The 21,438-nt window shown below is 41.5% G+C and overlaps 1 protein-coding gene across 1 annotated transcript in view; it reads left to right on the top strand.

The window, feature by feature from the left end:
- The window catches only part of LOC137295535 (stabilin-2-like), a 208,550-nt gene that overhangs the window by 57,222 nt on the left and 129,890 nt on the right, over positions 1–21,438 (top strand). Inside the window, exons 15-19 of the mRNA XM_067826919.1 lie at positions 350–505; positions 885–944; positions 1,730–1,822; positions 2,638–2,724; positions 7,694–7,805. Of these exons, the coding sequence (XP_067683020.1) occupies positions 350–505; positions 885–944; positions 1,730–1,822; positions 2,638–2,724; positions 7,694–7,805 (508 nt within the window). The remainder of the gene's footprint in view (positions 1–349; positions 506–884; positions 945–1,729; positions 1,823–2,637; positions 2,725–7,693; positions 7,806–21,438) is intronic.

Here is a 21,438-nt window from a genome sequence, read left to right as displayed (position 1 = left end):
ATAAATGCTAGGATGAACTGGGATGAACTCATGGTTGCTATAACGAACTAGGATGAACTCTGGCTGCTAGGATGAACTCATAGATGTGAGGATGAACTTATGGTTGTCAGGATGAACTCATGGTTGCTAGGATGAACTCATGGTTCCTAGGGTGAACTCATGGTTGCCAAGGTGATCTGCTGCTTGTTAGGATCAGCTGGATGTCAGGATCTATTGGTTGTTGGCTCAAACTGAAGATCCCAGTTGTAATCATCACTGTGGATAGTATAGGCATGTTTCGACTGTCTCATTTGTCAAGAGCCAGAATATTTTGTTTTACTGATGATGGTGATGCCTCTGATGTACCTAGGGTCTGATACAACTGAACGGTGACGTGAACATCTCACAGACTGACATCACCTGCAAGAACGGCATCTACTACCACATCGAGAGTCTCCTTGTGCCGGCTGACATGGGGGATATACTACCTAAACGCTGTGATGTCAAAATCCACCGTATTATTCGGGTACGTAGATAGCCACACTTTGACCAGACATGATAAACATGACTAAAGTCATCCTGATGATTTCTACCTTGGTTCTCACAGACACTTGTCATGGACACAGCTCCAGAAAAGCACTAGAATATGTGTCTACTATGGGTGATGCTGGTGATTTTTATGCACAAGCCTGTGTCAGCCTATACAGTGACTGAGTGCGTTCTTATGCTGCTTTTAGCAATGTTCCGGTGATATCACAACAACGGACACCAGAAAGGGCTTCACACATTTTACCCATCCTGGGAATCAAACCAAGGCCTTTGGCTCAGCACACAAATGCTTTAACTACTAAGCTACCCTGCCACCCCCAATACAGAGAGGATGTCATGTCATTTTATTCTTTCAGGGTTCCTGTGGTGCCTGTTATGGTGACCTGAAATGTCCTCTCCCTACAGATACACCATTGGTGAGTACTAGGTATAACATAGATACTTCACTGTCACTGATGAGTACTGGGTATCACATAAATACATCACTGGTGAGTACTGGGGATAACATGGATAAATCACTGGTGAGTTCAGGGTATAACATGGATAAATCACTGATGAGTACTGCGTGTAACTTAGATAAATCATGGGTAAGTACTGGATATGATATGGATAAATCACTGGTGAGTACTGGGGATAACATAGAGAAATCACTGGTGAGTATTGGGTATAACATAGATAAGTCATGGAGAAGTACTGGGTATAACGTGGATAAATCACTGGTGAGTACTGGGGATAACATGGATAAGTGAGTGATGAGTACTTGGTATAGCATAGCATGGCTAAATCACTGGTGAGTATTGGGTATAACATAAATAAATCATGGTGAGTACCAGGTATAGCATGGATATATCACTGGTGAGTACTGGGTATAAAATAGGTATATCACTGGTGAGTACAGGGTATAACATGGGGAAATCACTGCGAAATACTGGGTGTAACATGTTTAGGTCAATAGTATTACTCCATGAGTGGATCTGTTGTAGTAATTTTTTATCTCATATTTAGGTCTATTGTAATGTAGGGTTTACTTTGAAACTCTCGTTTGCTTACGATGCGTACAAGATAGCTACACTGCCTTGAACTGTAACCATTGCATGCTTTTGTTGTGTATGATGGTGATGATGATTCTGTTATTGGTGTACTATTATATTCATGGAATCTGTGAAGACATTCAGATAATCTTCATGCTCTACCTTTTCAGAAAACTGTTATAACTGGCTGTCACTACTGGAAGGATTTCGGAGGAGTGCATGTACCAGGTGGATGTGCTCGCATGTGCAACAGGACATATGTGGTGAGGATATGAAAATTAACGCTGCAACAAATACAGTGTGTCTGTACAGGATCAGTATAATGTATAGCAATATCCAGCAATTAGTATAAAGTTATACCATCTTTGTGTAATAACAGAAAAAAATGTAGCTGTGCTTCACGTATAGTGGTGATGTCCCTGCATTTGCAAAAAAGGAAACATTCTTATCTTGATGTAGCATACACTATTCAAATTGCAATGGGGTAACTTAGTGGTTAGAGCATTAGCCCATCCTGCCAAAGACCTGGGTTTGATTCCTCACATGGGTACTATGTTTCTGATGTCCCCCACTGTGGTATTACTGGAATATTGCTAGAAGTGGGTTGTCTTCCCCCATTGAATAGTGTCACCCATTACTCTTACACTTCAGGCCAAAACAGATGACTTATGGTAATACAGTTATGACTGAATTCTTCTCCATGGTCGATTCTTACCTGACAATTAATTCCTAACAATGATAAAACATTGATCCTACCTCGAACAGTTGAGGAGGAGTCATTAACTGGCTGCCTGTGAAGCACAAGAAGGTTAATAGTCATATGACTTATCCCACTGGGTAGCTATTTTCTTCCATTCCTTTTCACTGCTTACAAGTGGCATGCAGATGATGTTTTTTGTTGGATTGTATCACCATCATTTACAGTCAAACAAACAAGTTTCATGAGCACCTGACAGCTGAATAACAATTATTCACTGTTTCCATTTTACATCATTCATAGGTTTGTCTGGTTCTGAATGTAAGATTTTTTAAAATGCTCTAATGAACTGAGAGTAATTCCTGTTTCTGTGACTCACAGAGGAAGCGATGCTGCTCGGGTTTCTATGGTGAAGACTGTCAGGCTTGTCCAGCGGGCTTCCAGAAGCCATGTAATGGGAGGGGCAAGGTGAGTTACACTGGGGACCCAGGGAATGGTGGAAGAGAGGTGGGCACGGTGATCCTGTAGGGAGCTCACAGAGGCCGTGTAAAGGAAGGGCATGGTGGAAGAGAGGTGGGCACGGTGATCCTGTAGGGAGCTCACAGAAGCTGTGTAAAGGGAGGGCATGGTGGGAGAGGGTTTGATCACAGTGACCCTTTGGGAGTTTCGTCTACTGTTTTTTCACCACTCATCAATCACAAGAATTAGGTTAATAGTGTTGATATTGATCTGATCATATAAAATTTGTATGTAAATTATTATATGCATTTTAGTTTGTCCAGTTTTCTACATTTTCCCACCTTTTGTCCTGCCTTATTTTTGTGTTTCAGTCATGGCCAGTAAGTGTGTTCAGTGTCAAAAGTTTATGCAGACGCTCATTCCCTTATGCTTGTATTTCTTGTACTCCCTGTACTTTACAAGGTTGCTGTCTTCTGCGGTCAGATTTATTAGAGACAGAATGGTTAAACATGGACAGAGCTAGATCTCTATCTAAGAAGGGTAAAAATTCCCCTTCATTTGAGACAGGCATTTCTAAGAAATCTAAGTCCCCGGGTGCTCCTGCTTCTTCACAGAGGTCGGAATCAAAATCTGAATCTAAATCTAAGTCAAAATCGGATCCCACGCATTTGAATTTGTCGACGATAGCAGAATTATTTTCATCCTTCAAATTTGAGCTTCAAGCCTCAGTGAGTCAGTCAATGAGGGATAGCAGGATATCACCTTCAGATCGGATCAGAAAGCTGTTCCCCACAATGGGAGAAGCCAGGGGCTTCATGTGACAGGGACGCTGTCAACCTATTGATCCTAGACAGGCTTTGTTTTCCACCTTCTTACCTTATCAGAAAGCTGTTCCCTACAAGGGGAGAAGCCATGGGCTTCGCATGATGGGGACGGGGTCAACCTGGTTGATCCCAGACAGGCTTTGTTTCCCAGCCAGGCAATACAAGCCCAGTCTGTTGTCCCCAGGAGTCAGCTTCCCAGTCACTCAAAGCATGCAAACCTTATCCCAGGTGGGAAATATGCTTCAAACAGATAATGGGTCTGACTCTCCCATGAATTCTCCCTCCCTGCTAGCTGCTAGCCAGCAAGCCATGTCTTCCACACTAGCTTACGGTAACAAGGATCAAGTGTCAGTTGGCCACTGTCCTAGCAGTTTATCCATGGGCTCCATGGTGTACGTTGGCACAGACAAGCGTGCAGTTATACCCAATGTACTAGACTTACCAGATTCAGAGAGCGTCTCTATTTATCCTCTTTCTCACCCCGACTATGTAATGATTACTAACAGTCCAGCCTATGGATACTACGGCAGAGGATTCTGTACCAGAATGGTTGTTGAAGGAGAAGTGGAAGTTATTCCTGGAGTTTGTCCAAGCACAGTCCCTCCACCAGGGCTCATATTGCTTCTTCATCAGCATTGGCTCAGAGACAACCTTCCACCGTGGGTAGAGGTAGGGGACCAAGAAGTACAGACGCAGATCCATCAATCCAGTTTAATCAGCCTTACGATTTGGAAATGCCTCTGGATTTGGAAACAGACTTCAATTTCATTCTACCAGTAACTCTATCTCCTGTAGGGATGCAACTTGCTTAGTTTATAAACAGTTGGAGACAGATCATGTCGGACAGCTGGATCCTGTCAGTAGTGGAGAAAGGATTTATTCTACCGTGGTACAAATTATTTCAGTAACTTAAAAAGTCAGTAAGAATTGTTTTCATCTACCAAGGGATCGTCTGCAGGGAACAATGCTTGCCATTCAACAACTGTTAGACAAGAGGGCCATAGCAGAGATTCCGCCAGCAGACAGGTCTTGCGGATTCTATTCCCTAGTTTTTCTGATTCCCAAGAGGGACACAGTCGAGATGAGGATGATGATAGACAAGAACTTTTTAAGGAAACCACCCAAGTTCAAGGTGGAATCCTTGAGGAACCTGGGAACGTTGATTCAACAGGATTCAAAGTTTATCTCTGTGCTTAAGTAAATCCATCCTTGCTCACAGAAGTATCTACGTTTTTATGGTGAACATCCAGAGGTTGCAGCTTTAAATGTTACCGTTAAGGATATTGTTGACTCCTTAGCTCTTCACAGGCCTCATAAATCCCATCCTAGCATTTCTTCATCAGCGTCGGATTGCCATTTAAGGACATCTAGACAATTTCATTGCAAGAAATACAGTAAGTCAGATGTTGATCCAACAGACCAAGATCATTCTGCATGTGTTTACACATCTGGACCTTCTAATACATCCTGTGAAGTCCCATAAAGGATCAAGTATCTCTGAGCCATTCTAGATGCCAAGTCGGGATGAATTTATGCTCCTCAAGAACAATAGTATCAATTCTTGAAAAATCAATCACTTTGTAGCAGAGGAGGTAGTGTTGATGCATTCCTGGATATTACTGGAAGATACGATTATTCCCTCTAATATAGTGTCAGGAACTGTTATGGTGGACAACTAACAGCAACGTCCTTTCAGGAGTCCAGTTTCATCATCTCCCTCCGGATGTCAGACACTTCCACCACGGGCTCGGCCGCTCATATGAACTCATCGGGTTCTGGGTCTTTGGACTGTGGAAGAGAGCAAGATACGCTTCTCGAAATGTTAGCTCTTTCCCCTTGGTCCTGGAATCTGCACCGGAAAAGTATCATGTTAGTTACCGACAACAGTGCACAGGTGGCCTACATAAACAACTAAGGAGGAACGAGTTCTTATCAGCTTCTTCAGATCACCCAGGAGTTATTCAGAATAGCGGACATGATGGAATGTGTTATCAGAGCACGTCACAATCCAGGCAAAATAAACATTTTGGCGGACTCGCTATCCAGACAAGACAGGATTGTGTCGACAGAATGAACACTCAATACGGAAGCATTCAAGTTTATTTCGGACACTTGGGAGACTCTGTCAGTAGATCTGTTTGCTACTTCAAAGAATAACAGGCTTCCAACCCTTGTGAGTCCGGTTCCAGATCCATCTGCATGGGCAGTGGACATTCTATCAGTATCTTAGGAGAATCTCATTGCTTACATGTTTCCTCCACTTAAGTCGCTTAAGTCCCTGGGTCGCATACTAGCAGCGCAGCATCTATCCTCCGCCATGTGCATCAAATGGGGGATAGTAGTTTCTTCTGACTGGATCAATGTTGAGTGCCAGTTTTTCTCATATGTTCAAGGTCAAGGAAGAAAGATAGCGTTACAGTTTACCTGGTAAGACTCGAGTTGCTTATCCCCCTTGGTGATACTAACTATGCACTGAAGTGGATTAAATATATTAGTGAGTAGTCTCTATTCTCATTGGATTAGAGCAAATTGAATTAGCAATTGGAAGTGACATCATTTACCAAGGTGATGTTATGAATCTGAGATTTGATCTATATAACTGAAATGACATCATAAACCGGAATTTACTTCAGAGAGCAGATAAATGGAGTAATTAACTGGAAGTGACATCACATGACTGGTACTGATGTCATCAGTTGCCTTTATGAACTGGAAGTGACATCACATGACTGGTACTGATGTCATCAGTTGCCTTTATGAACTGGAAGTGACATCACATGACTGGTACTGATGTCATCAGTTGCCTTTATGAACTGGAAGTGACATCACATGACTGGTACTGATGTCATCAGTTGCCTTTATGAACTGGAAGTGACATCACATGACTGGTACTGATGTCATCAGTTGCCTTTATGAACTGGAAGTGACATCACATGACTGGTACTGATGTCATCAGTTGCCTTTATGAACTGGAAGTGACATCACATGACTGGTACTGATGTCATCAGTTGCCTTTATGAACTGGAAGTGACATCACATGACTGGTACTGATGTCATCAGTTGCCTTTATGAACTGGAAGTGACATCACATGACTGGTACTGATGTCATCAGTTGCCTTTATGAACTGGAAGCGACATCACATGACTGGTACTGATGTCATCAGTTGCCTTTATTAACTGGAAGTGACATCACATGACTGGTACTGATGTCATCAGTTGCCTTTATTAACTGGAAGTGGCGTAATAGTTCAAGCAGTAGGAATGCTAACCTGAAGTGACGTCATGGGACTGGAAGTGGCATAAGATATTGAACTGAAAGTGACATGAGGAGACCGGAGATAACTTCTTCCTTTCCTACAGTTATGAATTATATATAGATATCCAATTTGGGTTGTAAAGTCTACTCACCTAGTAGGTTAGAGATTAACTCCCCTTACATTGTTAATCCATTCCCATGTTTTTTATTGATCTTATGATTAATAAGCTTAGTCATAGCTATCCAAACGAGAATAAAAGAGTCTATTGGTGTGATCCTATGACATGTAGGTCAGTCTTCTACAGCCAGCCCCCCATCCTTATGTGGGATTCAGGCAACCATATCCCAGAGGGAATGTTCACGCTACAATGACGAACAATTACAATTATTGTTAGTAATTGTTAGTAAACTTACCTCTGGATTATGGGTTTATGTCCCGCCCTTACTTCCCCACCTTTTGTAAGGTTGCTCAAGCAAACAATGGGTAGCATAATGTCAAGGGAGGTAACTCTGTAGGTTAGGTTAGGATTGCACCAATAGGAATAGCTGTGACTGACTGTTTTACTTTTCATTTCATTTTCTATACGTGTATGTGGAAACCACAGATTAAGGCAACCATAATCCAAAGGTAAGATTACTAACAATTACTAACAATAATTGTAATTGTTCCTTTGTATACTTTTACTGAACAGTATTAAGACATCTAGAACTTTGTCACCTTATTGTTGGAGCAATGACAGAGCAACATACTGTTTATTATATACAATTTTATTCTCTCAGTCCAGCAAAAACTTCCTTCACTGACATGCATTCCTAAAGTAAGCAGCTAAACAATAAACAGATGTGATGTTTGTTTAACACAGTTGTATAAAAACAGTTTCTCATGGTTCTGTTTCAGTGTTTCGACAGTCGGTATGGCAACGGAACTTGTCGATGTGACAAAAACTTCAGTGGCCTGGCGTGTCAGAACTGTGCTGGAATTGACACCTTTGGTCCCAACTGTACACAAAGTAAGAGCATGACATGATCAACACTTTTTAGATGTCAAGAAAAGAGGAAAAGTTTATATAATGTCATTAAACCTAATTTCTGTCTGTATAGTGCCATTGTACTATATAATCAATTACAACACCTACACAGTATATACTATTGAAATTCCTACACAGTGTGGAAGATTGTACCTTCTAGGCTATGTAGAAGATTGTAGCTCCTGCACAGTTTGGAACATTATAGCTCCTGCAGAGTGTGGAAGATTGTAGCTCCTACACAGTGTGGAAGATTGTAGCTCCTACACAGTGTGGAAGATTATAACTCCTACACAGTGTGGAAGATTGTAGCTCCTAGGCTGTGTATAAAATAGTAGCTCCTACAGTGTGGAAGATTGTAGCTCCTGCACAGAGTGGAAGATTGTAACTCCTACAGTGTGGAAGATTGTAGCTCCTGCACAATGTGGAAGATTGTAGTTCCTACACAATGTGGAAGATTGTAGCTCCTACACAGTGTGGAAGATTGTAACTCCTACACAGTGTGGAACATTTTAGCTCCTGCACAGAGTGGAAGATTGTAGCTCCTGCACAGTGTGGAAGATTGTAACTCCTACAGTGTGGAAGATTATAGTTCCTACACAATGTGGAAGATTGTAGTTCCTACACAGTGTGGAAGATTGTAGCTCCTACACAGTGTGGAAGATTGTAGCTCCTAGGCTGTGTATAAGATAGTAGCTCCTAGACCTTATGGAAGATTGTAGTTCCTACACAGTGTGGAAGATTTTAGCTCCTGCACAATGTGGAAGATTGTAGCTCTTACACAATGTGGAAGATTATATCTCCTACACAATGTGGAAGATTATAGCTCCTAGGCTGTGTATAAGATAGTAGCTCCTAGACCTTGTGGAAGATTGTAGCTCCTACACATAGTGGAAGATTGTAACTCCTACACAATTGTTGAAGATTGTAGCTCCTGCACAGTGTGGAAGATTGTAGCTCACACAATGTGGAAGATTGTAGCTCCTATGCAGTGCATAAGATTGTAGCTCTTATGCTGTGTATAAGATTGCAGCTCCTACACAATGTGGAAGATTGCAGCTCCTACACAGTGTGGAAGATTGTAGCTCCTAGGCTGTGTATAAGATAGTAGCTCCTAGACCTTATGGAAGATTGTAGTTCCTACACAGTGTGGAAGATTTTAGCTCCTGCACAATGTGGAAGATTGTAGCTCTTACACAATGTGGAAGATTATAGCTCCTACACAATGTGGAAGATTATAGCTCCTAGGCTGTGTATAAGATAGTAGCTCCTAGACCTTGTGGAAGATTGTAGCTCCTACGCATAGTGGAAGATTGTAACTCCTACACAATTGTTGAAGATTGTAGCTCCTGCACAGTGTGGAAGATTGTAGCTCACACAATGTGGAAGATTGTAGCTCCTATGCAGTGCATAAGATTGTAGCTCTTATGCTGTGTATAAGATTGCAGCTCCTACACAATGTGGAAGATTGCAGCTCCTACACAGTGTGGAAGATTGTAGCTCCTAGGCTGTATATAAGGTTGTAGCTCCTATGCTGTGCATAATATTGTAGCTGCTACATCACGCAGAAGATTGTAGCTCCAATGTTACGTAGAGGACTACCTCATTTACTGAGATTTTGTGCCAGTGTTGACAGCTTGCCAGATTGGTCAAATGCCAAGTTTGACAGCTGCCATGTAAAATAGAAATTCCTTATTGGCATTAAACCAAGCACACTCACTCACTCACTTACTCACTCACTCACTCACTCACTCGATTATGAACACAAAAGATCTCTCCTGTCCTTCACCCATCCTCCTTTTGTGTGTTGTTGGTTTACTTACCTTGCTGATGCATGAAGATCTAGGTTAGAATTGGTTTTCAGCAACCCATGCCAGTCGTAAGAGGCGATTAACAGCAGCCCCTGCTTTTTGTAAGAGGTGTCAAACCGGTTTATCTGGACAGGCTTACTGACTTGATTGACACATGTCATTGCATCCCAACAGTGGACTGATGCTCATGATGTTGATCACTGGATTGTCTGGTCCACAGTGGATTATTTACAAACTGCCTCCATTTAGCTCATTTATTGCTGAGTGCCATTATAAACAACAAACAAACTGATCTTTTTGTTTTTATTTGTGCTCCTGTGACAACCCTCAGATTTAATTGGTCATTTTGGACATGTTGTCATTTAATGCACAAGCACATCATTTTATTTGACAGGGCAGAATTGAATCATTTGCCTCCTGTGTGTAATTACTGACATAATATGATGTGCAAAGGGAATATTTGTTGCTCTGCCTGTTCATGCCAGTTTCCCTTTTGTTTTGTTTAATCCACTTCTAATGTCTTCAAATAGGCACTGTGTTGTCAATGTATCATTGTTATTACATTATAGATACCGGTCAGGATGTTATCATATCATAATGGCTCCAGTCTTCTTGGAATATAATGACATGTCTATGAAATGCTCTTAACAAAGTGATCTCAGCATTTTAAAGTAGATGCTTCTGATAAAATCATTTGTCAAAACCAAAAACAAATCCACACTGAGAGGAAAAATGAAAAATTATTTTCTCTCCCTTTAAGATCATTCTAGATATGTTTGCTGTATCACAACAGATAGGTGCCAGAAGTTATGTTGAAATGATAATTAAATATTTTTGCAATCCTAAATGACTAGAAAGCATTTTGGACAAAAGATAATTATTGATGAAATATTTAGGAATTAGAAACATTCAGTGGATGATGTTCATTAGAGTAATTGTTTGATTCAAGAGGTCGATGAATATGGAAACATTTTATTCAGAGAATTTACTTTTCAGTTGGACTACTTCACTTTCCATTTCGCAATGTTACCTTAGATTATTTCAATCTAAAGATATTCTCTCTGTTTGTTAGAAACATTTTATTAATAATTAGTGGCACAAAATTTAAAAAAAATGAAATTAATTGGAAATCATTTCAGTGAACTGTTTGAACCAGAAATGTCCAAGATATTTTTTGTCAATATTTTTTGGATGGAGGTCGCATGGAAAGTGGGCCTTGTCTGCTGTTTCATATGCAGTGTGATTGTATTGATTCATCATGAAATGTTTAGTGTCTGTCGATTATGTTCCAAGGGTCACGACACTTTATGTGCCAATATGGTCGTCAATCTGATGCCCATAGCTTCCATTATGATGCAGATTATGAAGAATGGATTTTTCATCACTGTCTTGCGCAGATGGAGAGAAATTAGACGGCATTGAACAACTCGTGATTGTTACCACGCATTGATTTGATTGTTAGATGAAAAAGACAATAATCCATCACAGCTTGAAACCTCCAAGTCCTCCAGGGAAGAAACAGTTGGGGAATGTCGTTTACCTGTCTTGATCAATTGCGTGAGCCTTTATTTACTAGACATTGTTATTGACACCTGCTGTCAAAGCCTTTAGGGCAGCATGTTAATAGGAGGCAATGTGAGGAGTTTAGATTAGCGATCAGGAGGGGATCAATGAGGAGGCTGTAGACACTGATAGCAGCTGACAACTCCTTACAGTGTCTTCATTAGCCACCTCTTGCACTGAAGGTCAGAGTTGTGGTGAGGGGAGCATGGGGATTAGGTCTCCGACAGTGTGTTGGGAGCTGACTTGGAAACTCTTTAATAGTTCATTCCACAAGTTATTTATGTGTAAATTCAGATTAAGAGTACATTTCAGTTTTCATCAGTATCTTTAGTTTGTCATTTATCTGTTGTCATTTTTGGCTGTAAAAAATGGATTTTATGAAGGGTTATTGACATAATGCCTTGTGTACAGTGTATGAGATCATTTCTTGTGTATAGTCCATGACATCATGCCTTGTGTACAGTGTATGACATCATGCCTTGTGTACAGTGTATGACATCATGCTTTGTGTACAGTGCATGACACCATGCCTTGTGTACAGTGTATGACACCATGCCTTGCGTACAGTGCATGAGATCATATCTTGCGTACAGTGTATGACACCATGCCTTGCATACAGTGTATGACATGTTTTGCATACAGTGCATGACAATGCCTTGTGTACAGCGTATGACACCATGCCTTGCATACAATGTATGACACAATCCCTTGCATACAGTGTTTGACATGTCTTGTGTACAGTGTATGACATGTATTGCTTACAGTGTATGACATAATGCCTTGCATACAGTGTTTGACATCATGCCTTGTGTACAGTGTATGATATCATGCCTTGCATACAGTTTATGACATCACGCATTGTGTACAGTGTGTGACATCATGCATTGTGTACAGTGTATGACATGTCTTGTGTACAGTGTATGACACCATGTCTTGTGCACAGTGTATGACATCATATTTAGTGAAAGTGACCATACAATCCCATGAATCGCCTGTTTCCCAAAGTAGTAGTTTCATCCCAGTTTTAATCCAGATCACACCAGGAACATGCAGTCATACTGATGTATTAAAAAGACAATTCCAACTTGAGAGATTTGTTTCTGTGGCATTGTTCTGACTGTCAAATGATTATTTAAATGTCTTTGAGCTATTCGTGTACATCTATAGTGGACTACTTGTCCTTCATAGCAACCTACCTGTCTCTGTAGCAACCAACCTGCCTCCTTAGCAACAGAAATGGTAGTGTTGCTGAAATTTATGGTTGAACTTTCAAAGTATTCAGGAATCGTGGGTAGCTTCTATGACAACATATTTTGATATCTCCCCCATTATGACACTCAGTAGGTGGGTCTAATTCTGCAAACTGTGCAGCGCACAGTACATGTTGACCAGCTAACGCTGCATTTCACTCCTGTACATCTCTGCCGACTGTGTTGATCATTGTTCAGATCAGATAAGTCATTAGGAGCATCTCAACCACTCAGAGATAGGAGATGTAGCATCTTCACAAGGATCATTATTTGGCCTTCTCTACAAATCTGACACACAACCACTTCCGATCCATTAAGTTCACGCCTCATGTTCTCGTTACTATATCCAGAATTAGTTGTCAAGACGATAGTAGGGTAGGAGCTATTTTCCTAGATAATAGCTTTGTGTTTAAGTGTGGAGACAGATGTCCTGCATTTTAGACATGAAGGTTCTCATGGTGTGAGAGCATCTTCTTCAATGGATGGCAAACATATTGACAACTGTTTCCTAATCGCAGATTACAAATTTAGAATTTAAGGATTTCATGGTTGCCATTGATTGGTGGATGATTTGGTCGAAATATCACTTATGTGATTGTATGGTCTATTGATGAAACTGTAGGGATTACTTTTATACCCGTCATGTTATGGCAGGACTCATAGCCTTTTTGCGCACAGAGGTAGCCTCGTGGTAAAAGAATACGCTTGACACGAGGACCTGGATTCAATTTCCCACATGGCTACAATGTTTGAAGCCCACCTCTGGTGTCCCTTTCCTAGTCATTACTGTAGTATTTCTAAATAATACTCACTTTGTACCTCACTGTATCATGCTCAACAATTCTGTTTCTGTATTCAACATGGCTGCCATGTCGACCATTTTGTACAAATATGATAATTGTACTCAGTTTTTATTGTGTGTGTTCTTATGAAATGTGATATTTGCTGCGTGTAAAACACTCACAAACTACATGTACAATGAAGTATATCTAAAATGAACATGTTCATAATAAATTGAAAAATATTTGACACAGTATAGGTCAGTCCTCACCATTCCCAGTTCATTACATGAACTTGAGTTTCTTATAACTGTAGATTATTAGAATTCATTCCTTGTATCTAAACACTCTTGTTTACAATCTTTTATGACCTAGAAATCAAGTATTACTTAATTCTAAACTAGTGTCATAAAGAAACGATACCAACTTTTTTTTCAAATTAGTTTATTACTAAGTGATTTTTTTTGTGCAAAAACGTGCCAGTCCATATTGCATATCCCAAACAAAGCGTATTTGATAGAAAATACCAGGAACACTTTACCACTACCGGGGAAAACATAAATTTCATGAAAGTGACATTTCTTGCTCTAGCATGTTCTGCACGTGCATAAAAACTGTATACAATGGATGGGTCTACCCGTTGATATCACAGCAACAAAAAGAACACGAGACATGCTACGTTTGACAGCCATAGAGAGAGAGAGATGTTGGAGTGATCCAACAAGGAGCGACTCACGCTGACTTCGCCAGAATGTTGGGCTGCGCACGCATCACCATCACCAGATCACAGTAACGTCACTTATCAGACAGGCCCAGGAGTGGAAGACCACGAGTAACCACACTCGGTGAAGATTGTTACATCCAGGTAATTCACCTGAGGAACCACAGCGCAACAGCGATGTCCACGGCGGCTGCAGCACTGGGTCACCGGATCAGTTGACAGACTGTCTACAGGAGACTACAGCAGTTTGGTATCCGGTCCCGTCATCCCTACTGCGGATGGCTCCTCGCGCCTTGACATCGGCACGACAGATTGATGTGGGCCAGGCGAGTCCGACGCTGGCAACATCGTGATTGGGCACGTGTTCTGTTCCCAGATTAAAGCAGATTCCTCATCTTCAGAAACGATGATGGCAGCTTGTTTACCGAAGAGTTGGTGAACGTTTGGCACCTAACTGTTTTCATCAAGTCCAGCCGTTTGGAGGTGGAGGGTTAATGGTTTGGGGTGGCATATGTGGTGACATCAAGACAAGACTGTAGTAATTCGTGGAAATCTGAATGCGCAACGTTATCGTGATGACATCTTACGACCTGTTGTGGTATCCTTTCTTCAGCAACAACCTCCTCGAATCATTTTCCAACAGGACAATACAAGGCCACACACAGCAAGAATGACGAAGACTTCCTTACCAATGCCAACATACAGGTTTTGCCATGGCCCGCATGTTCACAGGACATGAATCCCATCGAACACGTAAGGGACCGCCTCGATTGGCAAATCCGACGTCGCCTTGTGCCTCCAGTCAATCTTCAGGACTTGGAATGATATCTCCTCGTGTAATGGCAATGCATCACTGCCAATGTGATCAGAAGTTTGACATCATCAGTCCACATGTGTTTTCTGGGGTGTATTGAGGCTGACGGTGGACATACCCACTACTGACATGACTTTGAGACATTTCACTTGACATTTCATATTGTTTCTCTGATTAGTGCTCTAAGGAAATGTTAATTTTTTTACCCCACCCATCTTTAAAGTAATGTCAAATTTAATGTTCAAATGTGACTGAAATGAATTCTTTTACAGATGTTGAGAAATGATTTATCAAAAGAATAACACCAGTCTTAACCGTGTCTATTGTTCTGTTTTCATTTTATGTCGTTGCAAACAAGTGGTATCGTTTATTTTGGACACTTGTTTAGTAAAATTCATATCAACAACAGAACGTTTATAATCTATTTTCATCAAGTTATATTTTTAGATTAATAGTGATTGCCAGCCCCTCGTGTGAACATCAGTTTTGTAAAGTTCAGTCATGGTTTCTAACACTACTCTTAGTGGAGCCTTATGGCAAAGCTCTACACTAGAAAATCTATACCTCATTAGATACCATTTTTGTGTGTGAAAAATATACTCAGATTGGAGGAGCAAAAGAAAAAAAAAACATTTCATTTTTTTCTATTCTGATTTTAAAAAGTGTTTTCTGTGATTTGTAGTAAATGGATCACCTTTCATCATAAAAAAAACTTGCTTTATCAGTTTGTGTGAGTGTTAGAAGTAAATCATTTCTTTTTGACTACAGTCAAGTTGTCAGTCTTGCTGATGTTTTGGTGTACTTTTTCTCTACCATTGTAACTCTGCAACACATTTAACACATACATGTTTTTTCCTTAATCATACTGTGAATACAGTAATTACTATGCAGTCAGTGTTATTTACTGTGTCAAAAGTAACAGCAATTTAGTACTTTATTTTTATGATAAATGTATTTTATGTAAATACTGATCTGTGACCCTAAAAATAAGAAAACAGTTTGTGAATCGGGTTCGATCCCAGATGTGTCATGCCAGAAGGTGTCTGTAGATCATATTTGTTGTGATCCTGCCTGTCATTTACTATTATGGGTATATAGTACCAAGACTGGCCAGGTTTGAGTCAGTGTGCTCTGGGGCAGTGGAGTAGCCTAGTGTTTAAAGCATTTGCTTGTTATTCTGAAGGCCTGGGTTCGATACTTTACATGGGTGCAATAAGTGAATCCCATGATACTGCAAGAATATTACTAAAATAATGCAAAACTGATCTCAGTCACACAATCACTGCCTGAATGGAGCAGGTGCATGCTAGTACAAACTGACACACACATGCAAGGATGTGATAATACCTCATAGCTTGTCGGGTTGTTTTTACTCTCTGACATTAAGTGACACTAAAACATTTTGTGAAAGTTAGAAGCAACCCACCCACTCACTAACTCACTCACTCTACAGGAATGCTTGTTCATGATTTTTTGGGATAGGGTTAGTTAGTAGGCTCTCATATGTTGCTTATTTATATTTTACAAAATTATTTTAACAACTGAAATATTATTTTAAAGGAATATTTGTCACGTACATATATTAGACTTCGCACCAAGACATGGTGCCACCATGGCTCTCAGAACCACATGTGGCTTTTCTTTAAGAATTGAGCTTCTTTTTAACCAGTGTGTGGAAAAATGTAAAGAACTGCAGAATACTAAATGTTGTACTCAGTTTTGCATAGGGAAATTCCTATTCATCCTTAATATGCAAAACAATTCTCCTGATATGTAAAGTGTATGTCATACAGAATGTCATTTCTGGTGATTTTTTTTATTACACTAACATTTGTATTGATATCTTGCACAACAGTTCAAAAGTGCTTTGTTTTCCCTCGATCATTGGATGTCCATCACAATGGCAAATAAAATGTTCAATTTCAGCTCCCTGGGGACCATACAACTCATGCTGCCCACAAGGTGCACCAAGTCAATGTGGCTTTTCCATCCTTACGAGGTAGCCATTCACTGTGGGTGGACTGGGACTTGTAGTCACAGTGGTTGTCCAAGTTTACTGTTCTGTACATTACAGGTAGTGATCCCTTTCAAATGTTGAGTAGGATATACTCACCCAGTCACTTGTATTTCTTGATGCAACTGCAGAAAATCTACACTTTCTTTAACTGCACAGAAACTGTTTTGAATGATGGCAAAAGGAAAAAGATGTATGAAAAATAGTGGAAACAATGGCAAGATAATGCCAAACTGCTGCTTGCGGTGTAATAAAATTGATCGCCGGTAATTTTCATCGGTTAATCTCATTTTGCTCCTTAATATTCGTCATAATTAGTTGTTAAATCTATATTTCTTGGCAAGCCTCCTTCTGGCCAAGCCTCCTTCATGAGGACTACATAACACTGTCTTGACACAGGGTTTTGTACTCTCTCACAAGGCCTAGCTACTGTCAACCCCTCTTTAATGAGGCCTGGCTACTGTCAACCCCTCTCTCACTGAAGAATAGCTATTGTCAACCCCTCTCTCACTAAGGCCTAGCTTTTGTCAACCCCTCTTTCACTGAGGCCTAGCTTTTGTCAAACCCTCTCTCACTGAGGCCAAGCTATCGTCAGTCCCTCTCTAACTGATGCCTAGCTATCGTCAGCCCCTCTCTCACTGAGGCCTAACTATCCTCAGCCCCTCTCTCACTGAGGCCTAGTTACTGTCAACCCCTCTCTCACTAAGGCTTTTGTTGCACCCCTCATGCAGAGGCCTAGCTTTTGTCACACCTGTCATACTAAGGTCTAGCTATTGTCACACCCCTCACACAGAGGCCTAGCTTTTGTCACACCCCTCATACTGAGGCCTAGCTTTTGTCAGACTCCACACACCAAGGCTTGCTATTGTTAGACCCCTCATACTGAGTCCTAGCTTTTGTCACACCCCTCATACCAAGGCCTAGCTATTGTCACACCCCTCACACAGAGGCCTAGCTATTGTCACACCCTTAACACAAAGGCCTAGCTTTTGTCACACCCCTCATACTGAGGCCTAGCTTTTGTCACACCCCTCATACTGAGGCCTAGCTATTGTCACACCCCTCACACAAAGGCCTAGCTTTTGTCACACCCCTCATACTGAGGCCTAGCTTTTGTCAGACTCCACACACCAAGGCTTGCTATTGTCACACCCCTCATACTGAGTCCTAGCTTTTGTCACACGCCTCATACCAAGGCCTAGCTATTGTCACACCCCTCACACAGAGGCCTAGCTATTGTCACACCCCTCACATAGGCCTAGCTTTTGTCACACCCCTCATACTGAGGCCTAGCTTTTGTCACACCCCTCACACAGAGGCCTAGCTATTGTCACACCCCTCATACTGAGGCCTAGCTTTTGTCACACCCCTCATACAGAGGCCTAGCTATTGTCACACCCCTCATACCAAGGCCTAGCTATTGTCACACCCCTCACACAGAGGCCTAGCTATTGTCACACCCCTCACATAGGCCTAGCTTTTGTCACACCCCTCATACTGAGGCCTAGCTTTTGTCACACCCCTCACACAGAGGCCTAGCTATTGTCACACCCCTCATACTGAGGCCTAGCTTTTGTCACACCCCTCATACAGAGGCCTAGCTATTGTCACACCCCTCATACTGAGGCCTAGCTTTTGTCACACCCCTAACACAGAGACTTAGCTATTGTCACACCCCACACACCAAGGCTTGCTATTGTCACACCCCTCTCACCAAGACCTAGCTATTGTCACACCAAGACCTAGCTATTGTCACACCCCTCTCACCAAGGCCTAGCTATTGTCACACCCCTCACACAGAGGCCTAGCTATTGTCACACCCCTCATACTGAGGCCTAGCTTTTGTTACACCCCACACACCAAGGCTTGCTATTGTCACACCCCTCTCACCAAGACCTAGCTATTGTCACACTGAGACCTAGCTATTGTCACACTGAGACCTAGCTATTGCCACACCTCTCTCATGAGGCTTAGGTTGTATCATTCCCCTTCCATTAATCTAGATATAAAGTAAACACAGTGTCTGTCAGAGAGGATTGGACATTAACCGTTGCTATTACTATATTGGTAGAACTTTTGCTGTGCATATGATGTTTTCAGTAGATAGAAGTCATTTCATTTTATATTGTTCAAATGATTATTTCTTTTCTTATGCAACTGTTCCTTTCAGAATCTTTAGAAATTATTGTTCATATAACTGTCTCTACACCAATACACTGTACAGACACAATCTGTTTTGTTGGTTTACTCTCAGACATTTATTGATGCATAGATCCTTAAGAAAAAACACAGTGTCAATGCACTGTGCAATCAGAAATGCCTATGCACAAAGAAATCTGAATGTACGAAACATTTTTCGAGGTTTGTGAGGAAAATTCATTCAATTCTATTTTGTCTGCAACTGTCTGTGACAGTTTGTTTCGAGTATGTATTCAGATTACACATGTATGTTATTTTCTGTCCTTTTTTGTGTTTTTAACAGAACTCCCAAATTACTGTAATGTAGAAAAAAGTTTTTCACAGCAAAGGGAGGGAGAAGGTGAAAGAGTATACAGTCAAACCCCATTTACCCGGACCCCCTCATATCTGGAAACCCCGCCTTCAGGGACAATCTTTATGTGAAACGAAACTTACATTCCTTAATTGTACTCGCTAATCCGGACCCCGTGCTTCCAGACCCGGGGACGGCAAATTTTCAAACTGCAAGCTGGTCTATAGATCTATGTAGTCAATGCAGCAAGCTGGTCAATAGATCTATGTAGTCAATGCAGCAAGCTGGTCCATAGATCTACCTGGTCAACACAGCAAGCTGGTCAATAGATCTATGTAGTCAATGCAGCAAGCTGGTCAATAGATCTGCCTGGTCAACACAGCAAGCTGGTCCATAGATCTATGTAGTCAATGCAGCAAGCTGGTCCATAGATCTATGTAGTCAATGCAGCAAGCTGGTCCATAGATCTACCTGGTCAACACAGCAAGCTGGTCAATAGATCTGCCTGGTCAACACAGCAAGCTGGTCCATAGATCTATGTAGTCAATGCAGCAAGCTGGTCCATAGATCTATGTAGTCAATGCAGCAAGCTGGTCAATAGATCTGCCTGGTCAACACAGCAAGCTGGTCAATAGATCTATGTAGTCAACACAGCAAGCTGGTCAATAGATCTGCCTGGTCAACACAGCAAGCTGGTCAATAGATCTATGTAGTCAACACAGCAAGCTGGTCAATAGATCTGCCTGGTCAACACAGCAAGCTGGTCCATAGATCTACCTGGTCAACACAGCAAGCTTGTCAATAGATCTGCCTGGTCAACACAGCAAGCTGGTCCATAGATCTATGTAGTCAATGCAGCAAGCTGGTCCATAGATCTACCTGGTCAACACAGCAAGCTGGTCAATAGATCTGCCTGGTCAACACAGCAAGCTGGTCCATAGATCTATGTAGTCAACACAGCAAGCTGGTCCATAGATCTATGTAGTCAACACAGCAAGCTTGTCAATAGATCTACCTGGTCAACACAGCAAGCTGGTCCATAGATCTGCCTGGTCAATACAACAAGCTGGTCCATAGATCTATGTAGTCAACACAGCAAGCTGGTCCATAGATCTATATGGTTAACACAGCAAGCTGGTCCATAGATCTATATGGTTAACACAGCAAGCTGGTCCATAGATTTATGTAGTCAACACAGCAAGCTGGTCCATAGATCTATGTAGTCAACACAGCAAGCTGGTCCATAGATCTGCCTGGTCAACACAGCAAGCTTGTCAATAGATCTATGTAGTCAACACAGCAAGCTGGTCCATAGATCTATGTAGTCAACACAGCAAGCTTGTCAATAGATCTACCTGGTCAACACAGCAAGCTGGTCCATAGATCTGCCTGGTCAATACAACAAGCTGGTCCATAGATCTATGTAGTCAACACAGCAAGCTGCTCCATAGATCTATATGGTTAACACAGCAAGCTGGTCCATAGATCTATATGGTTAACACAGCAAGCTGGTCCATAGATTTATGTAGTCAACACAGCAAGCTGGTCCATAGATCTATGTAGTCAACACAGCAAGCTGGTCCATAGATCTGCCTGGTCAACACAGCAAGCTTGTCAATAGATCTACCTGGTCAACACAGCAAGCTGGTCAATAGATCTGCCTGGTCAATACAACAAGCTGGTCCATAGATCTATGTAGTCAACACAGCAAGCTTGTCAATAGATCTACCTGGTCAACACAGCAAGCTGGTCAATAGATCTGCCTGGTCAATACAACAAACTGGTCCATAGATCTATGTAGTCAACACAGCAAGCTTGTCAATAGATCTACCTGGTCAACACAGCAAGCTTGTCAATAGATCTACCTGGTCAACACAGCAAGCTGGTCCATAGATCTATGTAGTCAACACAGCAAGCTGGTCCATAGATCTATGTAGTCAACACAGCAAGCTGGTCCATAGATCTACCTGGTCAACACAGCAAGCTGGTCAATAGATCTACCTGGTCAACACAGCAAGCTGGTCCATAGATCTATGTAGTCAACACAGCAAGCTGGTCAATAGATCTGCCTGGTCAACACAGCAAGCTGGTCCATAGATCTATGTAGTCAACACAGCAAGCTGGTCCATAGATCTATATGGTTAACACAGCAAGCTGGTCCATAGATCTATATGG

This window comes from Haliotis asinina, chromosome 9 (assembly GCF_037392515.1).
Source record: "Haliotis asinina isolate JCU_RB_2024 chromosome 9, JCU_Hal_asi_v2, whole genome shotgun sequence".
NCBI classification, from domain to species: domain Eukaryota; kingdom Metazoa; phylum Mollusca; class Gastropoda; order Lepetellida; family Haliotidae; genus Haliotis; species Haliotis asinina.
Note: the sequence above shows the minus strand (reverse complement) of the source record. Positions and strands in the feature narration are given on the sequence as shown.